General features: G+C 58.0%; 2 protein-coding genes across 7 annotated transcripts; both read right to left on the reverse strand.

The window, feature by feature from the left end:
* Positions 1-302: 302 nt before the first annotated feature.
* Positions 303-9,665, reverse strand: SSH3 (slingshot protein phosphatase 3). Of its 2 annotated transcripts, none has more exons than XM_022591295.3 (14): positions 8,998-9,665; positions 8,416-8,453; positions 7,607-7,838; positions 6,535-6,653; positions 6,384-6,455; positions 5,965-6,030; positions 5,690-5,878; positions 5,513-5,606; positions 5,122-5,250; positions 4,993-5,039; positions 4,153-4,299; positions 3,715-3,915; positions 3,343-3,616; positions 303-2,209 (listed from the first exon to the last, which is right to left on the reverse strand). In XM_022591295.3, exons 1-14 carry the CDS (start codon positions 9,061-9,063, stop codon positions 1,937-1,939), a joined length of 1,947 nt encoding a protein of 648 aa, XP_022447003.2. In that variant the 5' UTR covers positions 9,064-9,665; the 3' UTR covers positions 303-1,936. The 2 variants fall into 2 exon arrangements, with proteins under 2 accessions (XP_022447003.2, XP_022447002.2); XM_022591294.3 differs by having other exon boundaries at positions 8,416-8,456.
* Positions 9,666-10,201: 536 nt separating this feature from the next.
* ANKRD13D (ankyrin repeat domain 13D) lies at positions 10,202-22,150 on the reverse strand. Of its 5 annotated transcripts, none has more exons than XM_022591298.3 (15): positions 21,870-22,149; positions 21,160-21,295; positions 20,907-21,031; positions 20,016-20,061; positions 19,790-19,933; positions 19,350-19,539; positions 13,648-13,714; positions 13,167-13,248; positions 12,884-12,945; positions 12,646-12,776; positions 11,540-11,697; positions 11,334-11,450; positions 11,085-11,248; positions 10,917-10,951; positions 10,202-10,636 (listed from the first exon to the last, which is right to left on the reverse strand). In XM_022591298.3, exons 1-15 carry the CDS (start codon positions 21,957-21,959, stop codon positions 10,360-10,362), a joined length of 1,824 nt encoding a protein of 607 aa, XP_022447006.1. In that variant the 5' UTR covers positions 21,960-22,149; the 3' UTR covers positions 10,202-10,359. The 5 variants fall into 5 exon arrangements, with proteins under 5 accessions (XP_022447006.1, XP_022447008.1, XP_022447007.1 ...); XM_022591300.3 differs by having other exon boundaries at positions 10,202-10,558; positions 21,870-22,148; XM_022591299.3 differs by having other exon boundaries at positions 10,202-10,558; positions 10,917-11,005; positions 21,870-22,147.
* Positions 22,151-22,528: the final 378 nt, after the last annotated feature.

Below are 22,528 nucleotides of genomic sequence, written 5' to 3' on the forward strand. Positions count from 1 at the left end.
GCTTCCCTCCTGACAGTCACCCCCACTGTCCCCGAGCCCCGGCCCAGAACTGCTGAAAGGGCAGTCTGGGTGGGACTCATGGGTGGCTGTAGATGGCAGGCAGCCCTCTCCCTGCTCAGCAGGGTGGACCAGCCAAATGGATCAAGAATCACATCTGGCTTCTCTGTACCCCACCTTGTGACCCTGGGCCTGCTACCCACAGACAGGTACAAATGATTCCTCTTCTAGAGAACATGTTGAGGCTGAATTCTGTCAGTGTACAGAGGACACGTATTGTTAAAATATCAAAGCAGGAGGTGGGGTCTAGGGATTTCCTAGTTTAATCCTTTTGTCTTACAGAAAGAAACAGAGACTTAAGATGAAGTAACTTGTAAGTGATACAGCTGGGGCTAGAACCCAAGTGTCCTGCTCCTCCGTCCACTAGGGTTAGAGCAGTGCTGGGGGTCCCACCAGGGTCTGGGTGAGAGATTCATTCCTAAAACTGGGCGTGAGATCTCAATCAACAAGAACATTTGCTGCCAGCTCCTATCTGAGGCCTGCTTCGAGGGAAGGAGCTGCACTCACCCACTCCCAACCCCCAACCAAACTAGAGTGTTACAGGGCAGAGCATATGATCTTGGGAAGAGGGGAGAGAAGTGACAAAGATGGACCCACTTACTCTTCTTGAACATTGTAACTGAGCAGAAGGAACCCCTAGGCAGAGGGGAGGGCCCACCGAGGGTCCTTCTTCCCTGGCAGTGATAGGCTGGCTTGGAAAGTCAGGCTCTCTTGCATTGCAGCAAGAAGAAGATTCTTGGGACCCAAAGTGTGCTCAAGAACTAGCATCAAGTGCCCAAAAGGAGAGTTAGCTTCTGGGACGGGCTTGGTCCTGTCCACATAGGCATCGACAGCTTCCATTTCCTCATGGGTAACTCCCTTCCGCTGCCCCGACAGAGCCCAGCACCTGCTGTCCAGTGTAGACTTGTTCCCCTGCCGACCTGCCTGAGGGGGGCGGGGCAGCTAGCATTTACCCAGGCCCTGCCCCGGGAGATGAGGGAGATAGCGCCCACCTCCCCTCTTCTCTTCCCCATTCTTCCTCCCACCCCACCCCAAACACACCACTCCCCATTCGGGCCTGTCGCAAGATACCTGGGAACTATGAAGAGGCTGGAAGGGGTAAGGAGAGGCCACACTCCTTGTGCAACCAGAGAAAGAGTGGACCGACAAGCTTTATCATAAAATTGAAAACAATATGAAAATGTTTTTTCTTTCTAAGTACAAAGCCAGACACTATTAAGACTATGAAAAACTGGCCAGAGGCCATGAAGCTCAGAAAGAAGACTCTTTGGCGTAGTGCCCTGTGCTCCAGTGCAGTGCAGGTGAAGGGTGCTGGGGGCAGCAGCAGAAGACTCAGGCTGCTTATGGGGGGTGTGAGGGAGGCTGACTGGCCAGCCCCGTCAGAGGGCTCTGGCTCCCCACTCCTCAGAAACTCCCACGTCTGGGGACTGAGGTTACTCTCGGCCTTTGGGGGCCACTGGTTCTCTGCAGAGCCCCAGGAGTGAAATGGGGTCGGGGGGATGAGGCAGACAGGAGTAGGGGAGGGAGGGAGCATTAGCCTTTCTGCACTGAGAAACTCTGTTTTTTATTCCATGGCTGCAAGTGTGTGTTTCAGGCAGCAGGTGAGAATGAAGCTAGGGTACTGTTGCCCCCAAAGGCACCTTCAGTCTCTCTACGACATCCCCAAATGTGGAGGAAATCTTAAGCCCTTGGACGGGTGGACATGGGTCTGAGACTTAAGGCTGTAGGTGCTGAGGCTGTAGTGACGGGAGTCTGGGGCCTCCTGGGGAGGAGCTAAGAGGAACGTGGACAGGCCGACAGGAGTGAGGGGTGCTCATCCCAGGAGCTGTGTCCTGGCGCCTCTGTTTGTGTCTAGGGGGGCATGGGAATGTGTGTGGGCTCACACCTCGCCCTCCTCGCCACTGTCATCCACGCTGGGCTGCCTCACCACCTTCTGGTGCCTGGGTGTGGACAGACAGCCAGCCTTCCACTGCTCCTGGAAGGCCCGGGTCCGGCTGGCCACCAGGGCGGCGCTGTTGAGGGCAACCACAGACTGGCGGGACCTCAGGGCAGGCCAAGGCCCCTTGCGGGCCTGCTGGCCTCCCTTGGCGCTTGAGAGCTGAGGGAAGGGCTGTGGAGGGTCTTCATCTGAAAACTCCTTTGGAGAGAAAACCTGGAAGGATGAGAGTATAAAGAAGAGTCACGGGGAAGTCGTTCCAAGGCAGGGGCACGGAGCACAGAGCCTAGAAAAGGGTAGATGCAGAGCACCTGTTGAGTGAATACAGAAAAAGCTACTACAGGTACTCACAGGTCAGATTTCCCTAGAAGGGAAGGCAGCGCCCCAGCCCTACTGCCACCGCTCCTCAGCCCTCACCTGTCTGGCCCCCAGAAGCCCTCCTTAGCTCCCCTGCGCCCGCCGCGTCCTTGGGGTCCTCTCCTCCTCCTCTTGCCCCCCACTGCTTTGTACAGTCAGTCCCATGAGCCACAAGGGAAACATCTTCCAGGTGCCGGGCCCTGGGCTGGGTGCTGAGTGAGGACACCCTGCCTTTAGGAACACACACACCCACCCATCAACCATCTGTTCCTCCCTCCAGCCTTCCACACCCAGTGCCACCTCCTCCAGGAAGCCTTTCCCAAATGTTCCTGTCCTCTGTGAGGTGAGCTCTCCTTCCTCCGGGTCAGCTACCTTGGACTCAAGTCACATGGGGGGCCTGATTTCCTAAGGCAAGGGCCAGGTCTCACACTTGTGCCCTGCAGCACTTAGCACAGAGAGCCTGCTTAGCTACTCAGCCAGCACTTCGGTTGTGTGAGTGCTATGACCCCTCTGCACGCCATCCTTCGATGGGTTGCCCTTCCGATTGGGGAGGGGGTGCTGAGATCATCTTATCTACACCCATCTGGGGTCAACAGTTGGTTGTGCAGCTCCTGGCCTGGGGAGGATGCTCCTTCCAAGGCTGGGCAGCCCTGCCGCTTAGGTAGCAAGTCCTTTCGTCAGGCTGAGAGCTGCCTGCAGCCACCAGCCTAGGGCTGGTTTGGCCGTGGAGCCCACCAGATGGCCCTGTCCCGTGACTGCTCTCCAGCTCCCGTGGAAGGCAGCGCTCGCCTGTCCTCATCGGTTCTCCTCAGCTACTCTGAGGGGATGAAAAGGAGCTGCCCAGGGTGTGGTCCCCCTGCTCAGGTGCCCCCCGCTCAGGGCCAAGCCGAGCCCCAGTCCTGGACTTTCTCCATCCTCCAGCCACCTGCCCCCTCCTCATTTTGGCCCCCACTCTGCCTCAACCTGGGCTGCTTCCTTAGCCCCAGCCTCACCTCTGGCAGGTCACCGTCCCCTGAGGTGCTTTCCAGCTCTGAGGATGGCTCCAGGAGGCTGATGGACCTCATAACCCCGCGGAGGTTGATACGGGGCCGTGACCCAGGCTCTTCTTTTGGGGCTGCCTGGCTCTCCTCCAACCCCACCACATTCAGCTCCCCACTGCCCCCGGGTTCTGGCTGAAGAGGTGGGAACGGTGTAGAGACCTCGGGGGCCAGGGGCTCCTCTGGGGAGGCCCCACCCACTTTCTGCTCCCAGACATGGCTCTGCCGGCTGCGAGGGGGTGGCCCTGAGTCAGCTTCCAGTGACCCAGCCGCAACCTCCAGCACCCACCACCACCCACCCCCTTCCCCTTGTCCCCCACTCCGTACCTAGCGGTCAGGATGCCCTGGTAGGTCTGCAGCTGGCGCAGGAAGCCCGGGTTGGGGCGGGCGATGGGCCGCAGCTCCTGCACATGGCGCAGAGCCTGCTCCAGGCTCCAGCCGTACTGCTTCATGGCGTAGGCGATCACTGTGGCGGCCGAGCGGCTGACGCCCATCTTGCAGTGGACCAGCACCCGGGTGCCCTGCGCTCTGTGGAGGCCGAACCGGGTCAGCTTCCCCTCCCCCTCCCCCGCCCCCTTGCCATGCCGTCAGTGTCGGGGAAAGGCAGGTAGGTAGGTGGTGGGCTCACCTCCCAGAGCAGAGGGGAAAGGATGTTAAGGACCCTGAGGGCCCGAAAAGCTGAGGGCAGAGCAGGCAGGAGGAGGGCATGGGCCCTGGACGGCAGGAAGCTGGGATGGGGCGGGCGGAGGGGTGGGACGGCCCGACCTTGCAGCCTCCACAAAGCGGTGCGTCTCCTTCCAGTGGGGCAGCAGCTGGGCCGACTCCTCATCCCAGAGGCGCACGTTGTGGTAGGTGAAGCGCTCGGGGTAGAAGTTGTCAATCTCGCGGGCCATGTTCAAGATGTGGCTCACCCTGCAGCACGGGGCACAAGGCCAGGCTGACGTGGCCACGGGCACCAGGCCCGTTGGCCAGCGGAGCCAGCGGACCTGGGTGTTAGTTTTCTGGTTCTGAGGGTCCGGTGGGGGCAGCACAGTTGCAGTGGGAGGAGGAGATGACAGTGACCTTGAGCAAATCAGTTCACCCCAATGGGCTTGAGTACTGTCCCCCCTGGCCCGTCCCCACCCCGCTTCCAGGTAGCTGCTGGGCGGCCTGCAACACACGCCCTTCTGTTATCGTCAGAAGTCAGTTAGAGATGGGCTTCGGAGTTCAGCTGAGATGGGGTGGATCTGCAGCAGCTGGATGACAAGGGTCACAGCAGGTTTCCCGAAAGCCCATGGTGGACAAGTGACAGGAGCCGTTGGGAGCGGGCAGCCAGGTCTCCTATGGGAGAGGGGCTCTCCCTTCTCCCAGAGACGTGGTCAGGCGAAGAGGGGCTTTTCCGCTTTACAGCTGGGGGAGGTTAAGAGGGGGCCAGGGAGCTGCCAGCAGACCAGCAGGGTAGCTTATTCCCCTGTCCCCGCCTGAGCCCATATGAGGGGAACGGCCCCAGGGGCAGAGCTGGAAGCAGAGCTAGCTGCTGCTGAGAGGGTTCTGGGGGTTTCTGGCCAGGCTTCCCCACGGGGGAGGACAGAGGGCGGGCAGTCCTGGGAGGGCTCAAAACCCTACCTGTTTCTCTGCAGCTCCTCCAGGTTCGCTGCGTTCCACTCTGAGCCCTGTGAACACGGAGAGAGCGTCATTGGCCCTCTCCCCCAGCTGCAGCAGGCCCCATCTCCCAGCCCTCAGCCTGCAGCTCACCAGGTAGAGGTGGGGGAAGATGCGGGACGCCCGGTCTTGCTGGGCCATGAGGAGCAGCATCTGGTTGTCGATGAAGTCGCGGTATTGTTGGAGACGGCATCCCAGGCGCAGCTCCAGGGCCTGGCGGATCTGCAGGCAGGAGGGTGAGGAGAGGCTGGGGGCACCTTGCGAGGCTCCCGATGCCCCATCCTTCCCTGGGGGAGGGAAGGGCCTCTGAGGACAATACTCTGTCCCATCAAGGCAGAGAAGCTGAGGCCAGGCACGTGGGAACAGCTTAGACAGCAGGAAAGCTAAAGTGGGAGGCTCCAAGGAGAGGACCACTCTGGGGCCCAGCCGGAGGCCCCCACAACCAGGGCCCCGCTCCCCGCCTGGTCCCCGGCACCCTGCCCACCTCTTTGGAAGTGATGCTCTCCAGGTCACTGGAGTCCAACACCTCCCACAGCTCAGCCCGGATCGCCTGCTCCATCTGCTCCTGTCCCAAGGGCCTGGGAACCGAGCCCGTCAGTCCAGGGGCCCCTTCCCCGCTCTGCCATGGCACAGCCCCCTCTCCTCCCCTCCCTGTACTGACCGGCCGGGCTCGATGCTGGGAGGCCGCAGAGACTCCAGGTCAGCCATGGCCATCCACTCGTTGAGGCAGCTCTGGTCAGAGCTCAGTCTGTCCTGGTAGTGGCTGGCCCAGGCGAGGGCACTGCCCCCTGGCACAAGACCACTGCCTAGAGCCGCCTCACATGCCTGGTGCAACACCTGGAGCGTGGCCCTGGGACAGAGGAGAGGCTGGGTCATGCTGTCCTCCCTGCTGCCCCTACCCAGACCCTGAGCCATCTTCAAGACCCAGCCCCTTACCACATGGTCTGGATGCAGACTGGCTTGAAGATTCGACTCTGCCCACCAGATGTCACACTGAAGCCCCTGTGGGAGGTCAGGTGGGGGTGGAACCCAGCTCCTGGCTCTGGGACAGGGCCCCCTGAGAGGCCTACCCACTAGCCACGTAAGGCTGGTCCTCAAGATATATACACATCATCTAAACTTCAAAATAAGCCCTGTTGCCAGATATGGGGCAGCTGAGGCCCAGAGCAGTTAGGTGACTTGCCCAGGATCACACAGTGAATCTCAAGTGGAGCTGAGAGTAGGCCCATCCTAGAGTTCTGCAGTTGCTCCCCAGTACCCACCACACCCCTGCACACACACCCCCATACATCACACTTAGTTATTCCACCCTCTGGCCCCTCTCCTTTCCCTTCCCTCCAGTTGCCACCTCTTACCCGTCTCCATCTAGGTACACCTGGGTGTCACTCCAGAGAGGCAAGACCAGGCCTAGGGTGCAGCTGGGGGAGCTGGCAGGGACAGAGGGAAAGCTGTTGTCACCCAGCACCTCACTTCCTTGCCCTCCTCCCTTCCTCTCCCTGCTCCCACCTGCTATCAGGGAAATCCACGCCCAGAAGGACTGTCTCATCCTGGCTCAGACGTTCTCTTGTGGAAACTACCAGCAGGTAGCGGAGCCTGGCGGGCCGGGCCGCCTCCAGCTGGGCTGCCTGGGGAAGATGGGAAGGGAAAAGCCCGGGGTCACAGTGGCCCAGAGGACCCTGCTCCCCCCACCCCTACCTGACACACAGCCGGGTCTAGAACAGACCTGCCACCTGCTCCCTCTGCACCCATCCCTCTCTTCCCAGATACCGGATCAGTGGTTACAATCTAGTGGTTCCCAACTTTGGGATCTCATGGTCCAATAAAATGTTTAGAAAGATTCTTCTCAGAGAGGGTGTGTGTGAACAAAAGGGGAGAATAGGCATGACAGATTGCCCTTTTTTTTTTTCTGCCTAGGAAGGAGGTTTAAGAAACACCTTTCCACTTGCCATTACCATAATTTGATTCAAGGAATGTTTTTCACCAAAAAACTATTAAGAACACAGTTTCACAATAAAGGATGGTGCTTCTGTGGAATTAATTCTGCCTTACAAAAAACTGACTGCATCTTGTTTTTCCCATTGCTGCAGTGAGGTTGTTCCACAGGCATCTGGGAGCTGGTCCTCACTTTCCCGCCTGTGTCCCATTCCTGTACGGGCCCCTCCAGCACATGAGCCCACGGTGGGTGCTCAGCAGGTCCCCCTGAGCACCAGTTCATTTGTGGGCAACTCACACAGTCAGGAAGGTCTTGTGCTGGTTGAACAGAAACCCGCCTCTGGGTAATTCCCAGCTCTTGGACCTAATCTGACCCTACAGGCTCACATCGGACAAACCTCCCCATCCTTTCCCAGCTCTCCAGAGACCCGAAGACATGGCCGGATCGCCCTGTTAAGACAACTCTAGCCGAAACAGCAGAGTCATCGGGGTTTGGGTAACCACTACGCTCCCCAGGGGGCCCCCTGCTCTCACACCACTGCTCCCCAAACACACACACACTGGCCCCATTCCACCCTCTCCTCCCACCTGGGGAGTGGCTCTCTCCCCTTTCAGAGGGCCAGAGGGCTCTGGACGGGGCCCTCACCAGGCGGATGTCGTCTTGTGGCCTTAGCAGCCCCACCATGAGGCGCAGGTGCTGACTCTGTTCCTGCTTCCTGAGACTCTGGGGCCCATGCCCGTCGTCTGTCTGGTCCCCGTGGGGCTGCTCCTCCCCGGGGGGGTCCTCCACTGGCTCAGAGATGGCCTTGGCCGCATCTCCATCATCGCCTCCATCCTGCAGTCCCAGGACAGCCCCGCCGAGTACTGCAAAGCTCTGCCTGGTAGGGGAGCAGGGAAACCATGATGGCCCATCGTAGCTCTTAGGACAGGGGTGTGTCAGAATCACCTGGAGGGCTTGTTAAAACGTGCTGGACCCCATCCCCAGAGACTCAGTGGACCTGGAGTGGAGGCCTGAGAGTGTGCATTTCTAACCAGTTCCCAGGTAACGCTGCCCCAACACTTTGGGAAGCACTGCCTTGGAGGCTCTCAAGCCTCCAGCCCACCTATTCTTGTCTGAGGAGGGGTGGAGGTTGCTTCCTTTTCCTTCCCACCTGCCTAACTCAGTAGATACTGTGAACCTGGTGGGGACTCAGGAGTCCTCAGGCCCTGCCGTCCCATGCTGCCCACTGGCTCGTGACCACTGGCCACAGCCAGGTCCAGGACAGTGGGTGAAGGAGCTCCAACTGACCAGGGGGAAGATGAAAGCAAAGGCAGCCAGCTGTGCCCACCAGCTGTGCCTACTGGCAACACTGCCCCACATAGTACGTAGCGGGCTTTGGCTGCAAGTCCTCCAGGATGGCTGTGGCCAAGGCTGGCGGCTGGACGGAGGTGCGTGTGTTGGGAAGAGGTGCTCACCTTCGCTGGAGCCGGCTTCTGCGCTGGGACACCTGGTCCTGCTGAGAAAGCAGCCCCCAGGGCAGAGTGAAGAGGCAGGGAGGTATTCTCCTCTCCCCTGTCTCAGGGCTGCTGTGGTGGATGGTGGAGGGATCGCGCCCCCTCCGCGCACACCGCCCACCCCCGCAGTGGGGAATGGAACCAGAAAGGGGGTCAGGTCCCCTTGGCGCTGCAGTCCACTCTCCACGTGGAGGCACTGGGGGAGCCCCGGCCCAGGTTCAGGTCCAGCGCCCGGAGGTAAGGGGGCGGGGGGGGGGAGGGGTGCGGGCGGTCGCGGCTGGAGCGCCTGAGGCTTTGGCCCCTGTCTGGGCCCAGAGCGGGGTAGGGCCTCCGCAGGCGGTCACGGCTCCGGATCTCGCCTTGGTCCGAGTTCCTGATTGCCTCAAGATTCCCCCCCAACCCCTCCCCCCACAGCCTGAGACTTGAAGTCCCCCTCCGCACACCCCCAGGCTTCAGGGGAGGCTGCCCGTGGACAGCAAACACTCCCCCAGGCCCAACTGGCAGCCAGCTGCGTGGGCAGGACCACAGCAGAGCCAGACTCACCGTGGGCCCCACAGGCGTGGAGTGGCCGCCGGCCGGAGGCGAGCGGCTTACTGTGACCAGGGCCATGGGACCAGACCGGGAGCACCTGGGCCGGCAGGGGCACAGCACCCTCCCGCAGCCCCACGGACAGTCCCTGCCCCGCAGGACCAGGAAGGAGAGTCCGGAGCCACCAGGGCCTGGCACCTCCTCGAGGGCGGACCTTAAAGGGCCAGACACCCGTCCAGCCCGACCTGAGGAGCCCGCAAGCAGTGGCCACCGCCCCTCCCTTCGTGTCTCCACAGGTTCGGTCCGCCTCGTCCCCGCCCCCCGAAACACGTTGGGGGCGGGGCGCAGGTGCGGAGCCCGGCAACGGCGGCGGGAAGGGGCAGCCTACGTTGGGTTCAGGGTTCGGTCCCTCCTCACAGGAGGCGCCCCTGCCCCTGTCCTCCCTGCTCCGCCCAGTTAGGTCACCTGAGCTGTGCTCTGGGCCTCAACCGTTCTGCTAGCAGCAGAGATGGGACCTAGGGAGGAAGGACTGAAGACCCGGGTCTTGGAGAGGACCAGAACCCGTGGGTCTTAAGTGGGGAGCACCCCGAACTTCTTTCTCCTTGCCGGTTGGCCCTGGCGCTTCCACTCAGCATGAATCACTGAGAGACACTCGAAGCTTCAGGGTCTATCAGGGTGGGTTTAGAACTAACCCCTGAGGCTCACAGCAGGTCCTCAGGGCCACCTCGGAGGTGAGCAGGGCAGGGCTGAGCAGGTTCACAGCGGCGGCAGAGGGAAGTGACTTGTCTAATGTCACTGCAGTAGAACCTGCCGGAGTCAGGTCAGGAACCCAGGCCTGGGGCACAGGGCCTCCTCTGACCCGACAGAGTCCGGAGAACCAGACTCTCCCCGTCCCTGACACAAGCAGGGGTGGGTTCCCGGAAAGCCTGACTGTGTGGCCGGAAGAACCGGGGTCTCCAGTAGGTGGGATAGGGCTCGGGGGAACTGATGTTCACGGAGCACCTACTAGGGCACCTGACACCTGTCGGCTCATTTTACCCTCCCAGAAGCCCTGGGGGTGGGAGGCAGTCTCATTTACAGCTGAGGACACTGAGGCTCAGAGGGGCTAAGGGGACCACGGTCAGGATTCAAACCCAAGTCTAAGGCCATTGCCCACAGTGTCTCCCCTCGGTGCCCCCCAGCACTACCCCCCCAGCCCCCCCAGTGAGCGGAGCAAGCCTGCTGCTGAGGGTCTCTTTATTTCCATCTCAGTCTCCAATGCACGCCCAGCCGCAGGGCTCCAGGCCCCAAGCCCAGCAGCAGCAGAGTGTGTATAAATAAATAAGTTACAAAAGTGGGGGGCGGTGCAGCCCCGGGCAGCCCTCCTGAGGGCGGGGCTCAGAGCTCCGTGAGCGAGCGCTGTAGGGTCCGCTGTAGGTCCTCCTCCTCCCGCCGCCCCCGCCGCTCCCACTCCGCCTGCTCCCGCGCAGACAGCTCCAGGGCCAGGCGAAGCTGCTCCTCAAAGCTCGGGGGCGCCCTGAGAGGGGCCCCCGGACCCTCAGGCTCTGTGGACATCTGCAGGCTTTCCTGGAGGGCCCTTCCAGGTGAGGCATGAGAGGGGAGAGCAGACCCGTGAGCGCTAAGGCTGGGGAGGAGGCCGAGGGCTGGGACATGGCTGCAGAGGCCGAAGATAAGGACAGGGAGGCTGGGACCCGAGGACCGGAGACAAGAGACAAGGCCGGGCCCCGTCTCCCCATCCCTCGTGCCACCCTCGCTGGTGGGCAGCACGGAAGATGGAGGGTGGCCTCAAAGAGGGTGTGGGGTCCTGGGGCCAGCACCTCCCTGCTACTTGACCCCACCAGCCAAGAACCCACCCCCCCCCCCCCCCGGCCGGCAGGGTCCTCGAGGCAGGGCGGGGCTGAGACATGGACCTGGCAGGTCCCGGAGGGCCTCACCGCTCCAGCTGAAGCTGCTCCTCGTAAGCCGTGACCTGGGGAAGGTGGGCACCAGGCCGGGTGTTGGTCAGGGCTTCCCAGACAGTCACCTGCAGCAGCCAGAGCCCGGAGCTGTCACCTCTGCCACCCCTGCCCACGCCCGGGGCCCAGCTCCTGCCCGCACCCCACCTGCTCCGCCTCCGTGCCCGCCTCCAGCAGGCTCTGCTGGATGGCAAACTGCAGCAGGTCGTCGTCCTCGTCGCGAAGGGGCTCGCTGCGCTCTGCGCCCAGCACGCTGTACCCGTCGGGCACCTCAAACACGGCGGGGTCCACCTCACAGGGGAAGGGGCTCGCTGGGTGTGGCAGAGGGGTCGTGCTCAGCCCCTGGTGCGCAGAGACCAGCGAACCTCACAGCCCCGCGCCCGCCCACGGCGGTACCTGAAGCTGCGATGGCAGAGCCGGGCGCTGGCACCCACACCGAGCTCAGGGGTTCGTCACAGCCACACAGGTTGCCGAAGGTGATGCGGGCATTGAGCACGTGGAAAAGGGGGATCTCTGTGAGGAGATGTCGAGCCTGAGCCAGCCCTGCAGCCCGTGCCCACCCCACTCCGGGGGCCCTCCTGCTGCCCGGCCCACCCTCTCACCAATCTTGACCGGGAAGCCGGGCGGGAGGCGCAGGGCGATGAAGTCGCGCAGCTTGGCAAAGTGAGCGTTGCTGATGGCCATCAGGTCGATGATGGGCATCACCTGGTCACCCAGGGAGAGCGGGTGCTCCTCGCTCAGCCACAGTGTTGCCTTGAACCTGCCCAGCCAACCGCAGGACGTGGGTCAAGGAACCTCTGGTGGCCCCTCTGCTAAGGCGCACCTACTCTGGATATCTGCCTCTACTGCTCTCCACCTGGCCTGGGGGACCCTCTTCTCTGCTCAGCCGCTCCTGCCTGCCTCCCCCAGGAGCTCATGTCCTTCTGGCCCTACAGCCTGAGCTGCCCCCCGGCCCTGGGCTCAGGCTGGGCCCCGGGCGCTCTGTGCCAGCTCAGCTCTCCTGGACGAGGAGGGCAGGGCTGAGCTCCTGGCTTCAGTCCCACCTCGTCCACAGCCCTGCCCTCCTCCTCGGCCCACAGCCAGCCAGCACGTCGCACTTCACCGTACTCTGGGGTCCCGCACAGCCCGACAGTTCGGGACCGCACTGCTGGGGTTGCATCCCAGCCCCGCTGCTGCGTGGCTGAGGGAGTCCACGTGAGGTTCCTGGCACAGTGCTGGGCCCACCAGACGCGCTAGAAGTCATGGCTCATCAGAGCCTCACAGCGCCCTTGTGAGCAGGTGGCCAAAGGCAACTGTTCTCGTTTTACTGAGGGGGAGGATAGACTCTCAGAGGGGGAGGTGATTCCTTGGGCCACGAAGCCAGGAGGTGTTAGAGCCGCGTGCCCTTCCTGTCTGCCACAAGCTGGCCCCCAGCAGGTGCTCGTTAAGTTGAACAGAAAACCATGCATGGGTGGTGCTGCCCATTCATTCGTTCACCAAGAAGAGCGACCAGTCCTCTGAGCCAAGCCCCAAGCTGGGTGCCAAGGACCATGGCTAAAGCAGACCTGGCCCCGGCCCCCAGGGAGTGAAGTCGAGAAGGCAGCCAGCTGGGTGAGTGAGTCCCCCACTCCAGGGGGCCCTGTGTGTGACAGGGTCTGCAAGGGCTCGGGGGCACCAGGCAGGGTCCCCTGTCCCAGAGGGAAGCCCCCCACCAGCCCCCAGACCTCACCTCTGTACTTTGCTGGACATCTCAATGGGGCGGCCGATGTTCCTCGACTCCAGGCTGAAGTTGGGGTCAAAGTACTCGTCGGGGGAAATGGCGGTGGGGTTTGTGGGGCTGGCTGCCTGCTGCACAGGAGCCTGGGTGGCCCCGGGACCAGGCTTAGCGCTGGGGAGGCGCCGGCCTGGCCCCGCCCAGTGGGCCCTGCCAGTCGGCCCCCAGCCCCCGCCCCCCAGTCCCGGCTCACCCCATTGTGGGAGGAGTGCTGCTGGGCCATCCCAAGGAAGGACTGGAATGGAGTCTTCCCCCCTAAGGAGAAGGGGTGGAGCCCATGAGGGGACCTGGGGCCACTGCCCCCAGACTGCCCACGCCTAGCCTCCACCCTGGGAGCCTCCCCTGTGGTGGAAGGCGGAGCAGACGGGAACGGGGAAGCCTTCCAGCTGGTCCCAGATACTCTGGCCCTGACCCCAGATCAGGGTGACCACCCCGTACGGTGTGACTGGGCAGCAGGCAGGCGCACCTGGGTTTACCTTTGCTCCTCGACTTGTCCTGATCGGAGAGGTGCTCCGTGCGTGTGCGTGTCACCAGCTCCACATTGGTGGCGCTGTACACCTGGGGAGCAGGGGGGACACAGGGGGAGCTGGGGGCTCAGAGCCTGCTGCCCACACTCAGCCTCACCAGCACAGGACCCAAGTCCTCCTGTCCCCAGGGACAGATAGGATCTCACTCCCCACAGTGGAGGGGGTGGGGTCTGAACCCCGGGAAGTCACTAATGAGGGTAAAATGCTCCTGGCTTCATCTCGGTGATCCGGGTAGGGGCCCGTGCTGTGGGTAACCCCTGCGTGCTCAGCAGGGGCTGGGCACTCGGGCCCCACTGAGTTCCCATGGCCACACAGGGCATCCAGAGCCCACGGGCTGCTGGGTCTCCCTCCACACAGGGTGGATGTGGAGAAGGGGCAGATTTCCTGGGCCTCGTCTCCTACCCCAGCTCCCACCACTAGCCTCTCCTGCCTTGGCCTCGTAGCCGCTAACGGTTTCCATCTTCTCAGACCGCCAGCCCCAGATACCACATTTGTTCCTGAAACAGACCAAACAGGAGCTCATGAGGACCCACACCCCCCAACTCTGGCCAAAGTCGTCCCTTCCAAAGACCCCCTCCAATTTGCCTTCCTGCTGTGAAACACACAGGGGCCTTGAGGAGGCTGCCTGGACAGCTGGGGACAAATGAACAGAAGACTGAGGACTAGAAAGTACTGGGGAATCATTAATTTCTGCTAGGTGTGATAATAGCATTGGGGCTTGGTTTAAAAACATCCTTATCTGTTAGAGTCACATGCAGAAGCATTTACTGTTGAAATGATACGACATCTGGGACGTGCTTTAAAATAGTTGGGGGAAAAAGAAAACAGGAAAAAAGTGAGGAAGGGTAGATTCAACAAGATGGGCAAAATGTTGGGAACTCCCTGGCAGTCGAGTGGTTAGAACTCGGCGGTTTCACTGCTGAGGGCCTGGGTTCGATCCCTGGTTGGGGAACTAAGATCCCACAAGCCGTGCGGCGTGGCCAAAAAAAATTTTTAAAAAAAGATTGGCAAAATGTTGATAAATGCTGAAGTTGGGTGATGAGAACATCATACTAGTCCCTGTTCTTTCATATGTGCTTGAAATTTTCCATAATAAAAATTTAAAAATAAAGGTATGTCTGATTCAACGATAATAGTTGGAGACTTCAGTACCCCACTTTCAATAATGGATAGAACAAGCAGACAGAAGATCAACAAGGAAACAGAAGACTTGAACACACTACGAACTAGACTTGATAGACATCCTTAGATCACTCCACCCAACAACAACAGAATACATATTCTGCTCAAGGGCATGTGAAACATTCTTCAGGATAGACCGTAGGCTCGGCCATAAAAGAGACCTCAATACAACTGAAAGGACAGAAATCATACACAGAATGTTCTCCAATCACAACTGAATGAGGGCTTCCCTGGTGGCGCAGTGGTTGGGAATCTGCCTGCCACTGCAGGGGACACGGGTTCAAGCCCTGGTCCAGGAAGATCCCACGTGCCGCAGAGCCATCTGGACCCGCGAGCCACAACTACTGAGCCCACGTGCCACAACTACCGAGGCCTGCGCGCCTGGAGCCTGTGCTCAGCAACAAGAGAAACCACCGCAATGAGAAGCCCGCTTACTGCAGTGAGGAGCGGCCCCTGCTCACCGCAACTAGAGAGGGCCCGAGCGCAGCAGCAAAGAGGCAACGTGGCTAAAAATACATAAAATAAATAAATAACAACAACAACAAGAAAGCAACCTTAATTAAAAATAAAAAACTGGACTTCCCTGGTGGCGCAGTGGTTGAGAGTCCACCTGCCGATGCAGGGGACACGGGTTCGTGCCCCGGTCCGGGAGGATCCCACATGCCACGGAGCGGCTGGGCCCGTGAGCCGCTGAGCCTGCGCATCCGGAGCCTGTGCTCCGCAACGGAAGAGGCCACAACAGTGAGAGGCCCGCGTACCGCAAAAAAATTTTAAAAAGACAAAAACAACAAAAAAACTGAATGAAATCAGAATCAGTAACAGAAAAAAGATGACTTGGGAAATTCATGAATATGGGAAGAGTAAACAACATACTCCTAAATAACCAATGGATCAAAGAATAAATCAAAAGCAAAATCAGAAAATACTTTGAGATGAATGGAAACGAAGATACAACATACCAAAACTTACGGGACACAACTAAAGCAATGCTTAGAGGGAAACTTATAGCTGTAAATAACTATGTTAAGAAAGAAGAAAGATCTTATATCAATAAGCTAACCTTCCATATTAAGACACTGGGAAAAGAGCAAACTAAACCCACAGCAAGCAGAAGGAAGGCAATAATAAATATTAGAGTGAAAATTAATGAAATGGAGAATAGAAAAACAATAGAGAAAATCAATTCAACCAAAAGCTGGTTCTTTCAAAAGATCAATGGAATTGATAAAGAGGGAAGACTCAAACTACCAGAATCAGAAATGAAAGAGGGAGCATTATTACTGACATTACAGAAATAAAAAGGATTATAAATAAAAGAATATGATGAACAATTGTACCCCAACAAATCAGATAATTTAGATGAAGTAAAGAAATCCTAGAGAGACATAAACTACCAATACTAACTCAAGAAGTAGATAATCTAACAGACTTGTAACAAGTAATGGGACTGAAGCAGTAAAAACAAAAACAAACCAAAAAGTACCCACAAAGAAAAGCCCAGGCCCAGATGGCTTCACCAAAGAACCCCACCGAACTTTTACAGAAGAATTAATACCAGTTATTCACAAACTCTTGCAAAAAATAGACAAGGAGGTGACACTGCCTAACTCATTCAATGAGGCATTGCCCAGATACTAAAACCAGGCAAAGACATTACAAGAAAACGATAAACCATTACCTCTTAGGAATAGGGACACAAAATAGTAGCCGACCAAATCTAGCAACATATGAAAAGAATGATACACCACGACAAAGTGAAATTTATCCCAGGGATACGGGGTTGGTTCAACATCTGAAAATTAACTGATAGCAACACATATCAATAGAATAAAAATAAAAGTCACGTGACCATATCGATAGACACAGAAAAGGCATTTGACAAAACCCAAACCCTTTCACGATAAAAACACTCAACAAACTAGGAACAGAAAGCAACTTCCTCGGCCTGATAAAGCATACCCACAACTAATGTCACACTTAATGATGAAAGACTGAATGCCTTCCCCCTTGTTTCTTTATCAGAAACAAGATAAAGATGTCTGTTCCTGCCACTCCTATTCAACATTCTACTGGAGGTTCCAGACAAAGCATTTAGACAAAAAAAAGGAAATAAAAGGCATTCGGATTAGAAAGGAAGAAGTAAAACTATTAACAGATGACACGATCTTACATATAAAAAATACGAGGAATCCACTAAAAACCCATCAGACCTAAAAAATGAGTTTGACAAGATTGCAGGATGTAAGATCAATATATAGAAATCAATTGTATTTTTATAGATTTGCAATGAACAGTTCAAAAATGTAATCAAGAAAACAATGCAATTTATAAGAGCATCAAAAAGAATAAAATACTTAGAATAAATGTATTTACTGTAAGTGTAAAACTTATACTCTGAAAACTACGAAACATCATTGAAAAAAAATTAAAGATCTAAAACGGAAAAATATCCAACGTTCATGGCAGAAGACTTAACATTATTAAAATGGCAACACTCCCCAAACTGTGTTACAGATTCAACACAAACACTACCAGAATCCCACCTGAATTCTTTGTAGAAATTGACAAGCTGAATCTGGAATTCATATGCAATTTCAAGGGACCCACCCAGAATACGTAAAATAATCCTGAGAAAGAAGAACAAAGTCGGAAGGCTTATACTTTCCAATTTCAAAAACTTACGACAAAGCAACATGTGATTAAGACAGTGCACAAAGAGTCATACAGACCAGTGGAATAGAACTGAGAGTCTAGAAATAAACCCATACATCTCTGGTCAACTGATTTTTCCACAAGGGTGCCAAGACAATTCAATGGGAATTAACAGTCTTTTTAACAAACGGTGCTGGAACAAGTGGATAGTCACATGCAAAAGAATGAAGCTGAATCCTTACCTCCCACCATATACAAATATTAACTCAAAATAAATCAAAGAGCTAACTGTAAGAACTAAAACTACAAAACTTTCAGAACAAAACATAGGGGAAAATCTTCATGACTTTGGATTTGGCAAAGTATCGTTAGATATGACACTAAAAGCACAAGAAACAAAAGGAAAAATAGATAAACTGGACTTCATGAAAATTAAAAACTTTTGTGCTTCAAAGGACACCATCAAGAAAATGAAAAGACAACCCACAGAATGGGAGGAAATATTTGCAAATCGCGTAGCTGATAAGGGATTTCTACCTAGAACATACAAAGAACTCTTGTAACTCAATAATAAAAAGATAACCTAATTTTTAAAATGGGCAAAGGGGGACTTCCCTGATGGCGCAGTGGTTGGGAATCCACCGGCCAATGTCGGGGACACGGGTTCAATCCCTGGTCCGGGAGGATCCCACATGCCGCGGAGCAGCTTATCCCGTGCGCCACAACTACCGAGCCTGTGCTCTGGAGCCGGCGAGCCGCGACTACTGGGCCTGCGGGCCACGGCCCTCAGCGTGCACCTAGAGCCCGTGCTCCGCAATAAGAGAAGCCGCCGCAATGAGAAGCCCATGCGCCGCGGTGAAGAGTGGCGCCCGCCCGCCGCGGCTGGAGGGGGCCCACGTGCGGCAACAAAGACCCAATGCAGCCAAATTAATTAATTTTTGAAAAAGATAAAATGGGCAAAGAATCTGAATAGACACTTCTCCAAAGAAGATATACAAACGGCCAATAAGCACATGAAAAGATGCTCAACATCATTAGTCATTAAGGAAATGTAAATCAAAACCACAATGAGATACCGCTTCACACCTGCTAGGATGGTTATAACACCAAAATAAATAACTAAATGAGCGGTAAGTGCTGGTGAAGATGTGGAGAAAGTAGAGCCCTCATATACCGCTGGCGGGAATGTAAAGTGCGGCAGCTCCTTTGGTAAATAGTCTGGCAGCTCTTCAAACAATTAAACATCTGTGTTTAATTACCACATGTCACCACAGGACCTAGCAATTCCACTCGCAAGTAAACACCCAAGAGAAAGAAAATGTATGTCCACACTAAAACTTGTACACTAACGCTCAGAGCAGCATTCTTCATAGTCAAATAGTCAACAGTCAAAAGGAAATAATCCTTATGTCCGTCAACGGACGAATGAATAAACAAAATGTGGTATAGTCGTGCAGTGGACCTGGCCATAAAAGGGAATGCAGCAGTTACATGCTACAACTTGGCTGAACCTTGAAAACATGACGCTAAGCAAAAGAGGCCAGTCACAAAAGACCACACATATTGTATTATTCTATTCATATAAAAATCCAGAACAGGAAAACCTATAGAGACAGAAAGTAGATTAGCTGGGGGGGAGGGGATTGTTGATTGTTAAAGGCAGTTGATTGGGAGTTGATTGTTAAAGGGTACAGGGTTTCTTTCTGAGGTGACGGAAATGTTCTAAAATTGGACGGTGGTACCGGTTACGTATCTGTGAAGATACTGAAAACCACTGAATTGCATACTTTAAATAGGTGAACGGTACAGTATACAAAATTATATCTCAAGAAAGCTGTTTTTTGAAAAAAAGTGTTTCTGAGGTCTGTTATTGGAACTGGGGCACATGTTGTCAGAGAAATAACACCCTGCCGGAAGGGTGGGCTCCTAGGCTACCCACAAAGGACTCTGGCCCAGACACAGCTGCACCGCTGAGAAGCCGACCTTGCTGCAAACAGCTGCCCTGCACGGCAGCCTCAATCCTCGTTTTTATGGGAAAACACGTGAGGTCAGAAGTCAGGAAACTGGGGACTCCCTGACCCAGCCTCCTCCCAGGGAGACAGCTGCCAGTATAGACAGGCGTGCAGGAGGAGGAAGGTGCCAAGGGACCCAGGACCAGCAGGTGGTCCAGAAGAGACACTGGGTCTGCAGGGACCCCCCTCCCCCTCCCGAGCAGCCTCTGCGAGGGGCTCAGCCTCCCAGAAGCCTGAACTAGAGGCTCGAGAGCACTACCCACGGTGTGGCCAGGGCCCAACGCACCTCTCGAAGGCCACATTGCGAGTGTCCAGGTGGGTGGAGACGATGGGAGAGGTGAGGCGACTGGCCACATGCTCCTCACTGGGCCGCATGGTGGCCAGCAGCGCTTCAGGCTCGTGCAGCGTGAGCCCCAGTGTCTCCGTGTGCACCAACTGCCGGTCGTGGTCAACTTCCATCACCAAGGCTCCCGCCTCTGCCAGCCGGCGTGGGGGTGTGAGGGGGACGAATAAGTGCCAGGACCAGACAGTGGCCAGAGGGCTATCGTGCTGCCCTCAGCCACCTCCTGCCACGGGGTGTGGCCTCAGCCTCTGGACGCCCTCCACCCCCGCCTCCATTTACACATCTGGAGACAGAGACAGAGGACAGCACTGTCCTCACGAGCCACGGGAGAACCTGGGGGCCCTGGTCTGCTGCGTGCCTGCGGGGAGCCCCCCAGAGCTCACCCTGGCCCTTGAAGATGAAGCTCCTCCGGCCGCGTTGCCAGGTCATGTGCTCAAAGCCCAGGAGGCTGGTGTCCACCCGCAGGTTCTCACCCCGCTTCCACACGCGATACACGTCACTCGGGCACATCTTGGACACGAGGGGCACTGCAGGAGGCACAGAGGTCACCAAGGTTCTTTCCCAACGGCCCCAGCCCAGGCCCCTGAGAGCCAAGAGGTCCCCACTCACCCCAGCTGGTGAACTCCCACTTCATCTCCACGTAGAAATCGGGGGCCTGAGATAGACCAGAGCACCGATCAGGGCCCTGCCTGCAGCAGGGCCCAGCGGGCCTGGGAAGCCCCTCGTCCACAGGCCCCCTTCTGGGAGCCCAGCCCTTCCCCAACCAGGGATCAAACCCAGCCCCCCACAGTGAAAGCACGGAGTGCCAACCAGGGAATTCCCTCAGTGAGGTGCGATGTGCCGCCGTGGTCCAGCTTTGCCCCCAACCCAGCCAAACCCCACCCAGTAAAGGGTGGGCCAGGTGGGGCCTGAAAGGTCTGCAAGCCTGGGGCCAGGCTCAACCTGGCCACTGGCCCACTGGGGGTCCCTGGGGGAGCTTCTGCCCCCTCTGGATCCCAGAGCCCTCATCTGCAAAGGGGGCATAGTGACCCCCTGGGGCCCTGCCCCTGGGGCGGAGGGCACAAGGTAGTGTGCTCTCCCAGTGGGGGCCCCCCTACCCACCCACTGTGTGCTTTGAGAAGGGTGGACAGGAGTCCAGGCCGCATCCGCTAAGTTGGATGAAATCCTCCTTTCAGTAAATCTGCATTAACCAGGAGACCCATGATCTAAAGCTCTGTTGAGATTTCTAGCACTAGAGGATCCTCTATGCTGGCAAAAGGCTTTCTCTCCAAAGGGAGAAAAGCCTCATCCACGTGGGCCTGGTTGCCTCTCTTTCCTACATGACCCTGGGCTGGGGTCAAGAGAGAGGGACCTCACTGACAGTGTCAGGAAAGCATGCTGCACAGGCTGGGTGCCCTTCCAAGGCCAGGCCCGGCAGGGTTACCCCACATAGTCTGTCACGGTCCCCTCCATGGCGCCCCACACCCCCCTTACTGGCCACACCTCTACGTCCTGCTGTACCTGGCGGAGTTTGTTGAGCAATTCCGGAATGCCAGCCAGCCTCTGCGTGGCCCTCTGGTAGTCCCGATACTGAAGTACCAGCTGCACCATCTCAGGGTCCCCAGTGCTGACTGCCTCCTGCAGGACTGGGGGCACTGGGCTGCTGAGGGGAGCTCTCTAGATGGCTCCAGGCCTGGCCATTCACTCCCACACACACACACACACCCCACCCCCGCTGCCAGCCTCAGGGGAGCCCCTTTGCCCTCTGCAGTACCTGCCCAGCCCTGGCAGCTCTCTTTGCCCACGTTGGCATTGTGTCGAAGGAGGACTCTCACGGACTCCAGGTTCCCCAGGGACACAGCCAGCTCCAGGGGGGTGCGCCCCCGGGGGTCTTCCTGTTCGATGTCGTGCTGGGGGAGATGAGACACTCAGCACAGGGCAAGTAAGGAGAGGCCAAGGCAAGAAGGCCACTGGGATGAACAGGGTTGGGAGTCACTGCAGGAAATAAGGACAGCACACAGGTGGTGGAAATGGCAAAGGGTGGCCTGAGTGTCCTGGCAAAGGAGGAGAGGGGGTAGGTGGGAAGGGCCTGCCCACCTCTCCTGCCCTCTGCGAGGGACAGAGCTGGGGGCCCGGTGGTGGTGGGCAGGGGTGGGGGTGGGGTGGGGGGAGGGCCTGGTCTGGTAGAGGTGCAGCTGCCGATGTCAAGAGTTTGGACTGACTTGGGGACCAGGACCGGGCTGCTTTTCTCAGCCTGGCTTAGGGGTGGTGCGGCGCGAGTTCAGAGGCTGGATGCAATGTAAAGTGGGGAGACCGACAGGGCAAGGCCCAGCGCTGGGAGCCGAGGTCAGAAGCCCAAGCTCGAGGGGCAGGTGACCTCTCTTCTGGGCCGGGAAGAGGGAGCCGGGCAGGCGGCCTCCCGATGCAGACCACAGATTTGGGTGGGAGACCAGGAGGACGGCCCGGGCGCCCGATGGGCCTCACCTGGCGGCTGTGCAGCGCGGCCTCCAGTTCGCGGTGCCGGTTCGCCCAGACCAGCCGATGCAGCGGGAAGGTGGGGCCCGGGCCTGCCATGCTGGGCCTCAGCGCCTCATCCCGGGCGGGCCGGCGGGCGCGGCGGGGGCGGCCCGGCTCCGCCTCGGCTTCGGGCCTGGCGCGGGCCCCTCGCCTCCCGTCCGCGCCGAGCCGGAGCAGTGCCCACCGCAGCTCCCGCGCCCCCGCGGCAGTGTCGGCAGCGGCGGCGGCGCAGGCAGAGGGGAGGGCGGGTTCGGCGGGCTCGGCGGGCGGGGCTGCGCCGAGGCGGGGCGGGGCGTCGGGCCTGGCGCGCCCTTGCTTCGCAGCCACAGAAACCTCAGCTCGGCCGGCGCTCGCCGGGGGCGGGCGAGGGGTGCTGCGCAGCAGCCCTGGTGACCACGTGCGCCAGGGCAGAAGCCAGGACCTGCGTCTCAGCCCGGGTCTCAGCCGGGAAGGGTCTGCGGAGGGCGTTCCGGAGGGCGGGGCCTGGATGCAGCTCCGCCAGCGCCCGGCAGGGGGCGTCTCAGACACGGCGCAGACCCATCCTGGCGGGTCCGGAAGGGGAAGGAGGGAGTCCGGAGACTGGGCGGTTCGGCGAAGGGAGGGGCCGGGGTCCCCGGGACGTGAGC

The sequence above is a fragment of the Delphinapterus leucas genome, chromosome 7, assembly GCF_059928025.1.
Source record: "Delphinapterus leucas isolate spDelLeu-1000000601 "Yukka" chromosome 7, BTC_Dleu_Yukka2, whole genome shotgun sequence".
NCBI classification, from domain to species: Eukaryota; Metazoa; Chordata; class Mammalia; order Artiodactyla; family Monodontidae; genus Delphinapterus; species Delphinapterus leucas.

Coding starts and splice junctions, on each gene's coding strand:
- SSH3 (XM_022591294.3), bottom strand. CDS start 9,063: ATGGCCCTGGTCACAGTAAGCCGCTCGCCTCCGGCCGGCGGCCACTCC. Junction 6,456..6,534: donor GTGGATTTCCCTGATAGCAG/GTGGGAGCAGGG, acceptor TGTCCCTGCCAG/CTCCCCCAGCTGCACCCTAG. Junction 5,607..5,689: donor CCCAGCATCGAGCCCGGCCG/GTCAGTACAGGG, acceptor CTCGGTTCCCAG/GCCCTTGGGACAGGAGCAGA.
- ANKRD13D (XM_022591297.3), bottom strand. CDS start 21,959: ATGGCAGGCCCGGGCCCCACCTTCCCGCTGCATCGGCTGGTCTGGGCG. Junction 21,032..21,159: donor GAGCTGCCAGGGCTGGGCAG/GTACTGCAGAGG, acceptor CAGTGCCCCCAG/TCCTGCAGGAGGCAGTCAGC. Junction 13,715..19,349: donor CGCAATGTGGCCTTCGAGAG/GTGCGTTGGGCC, acceptor GGTCTGTTTCAG/GAACAAATGTGGTATCTGGG.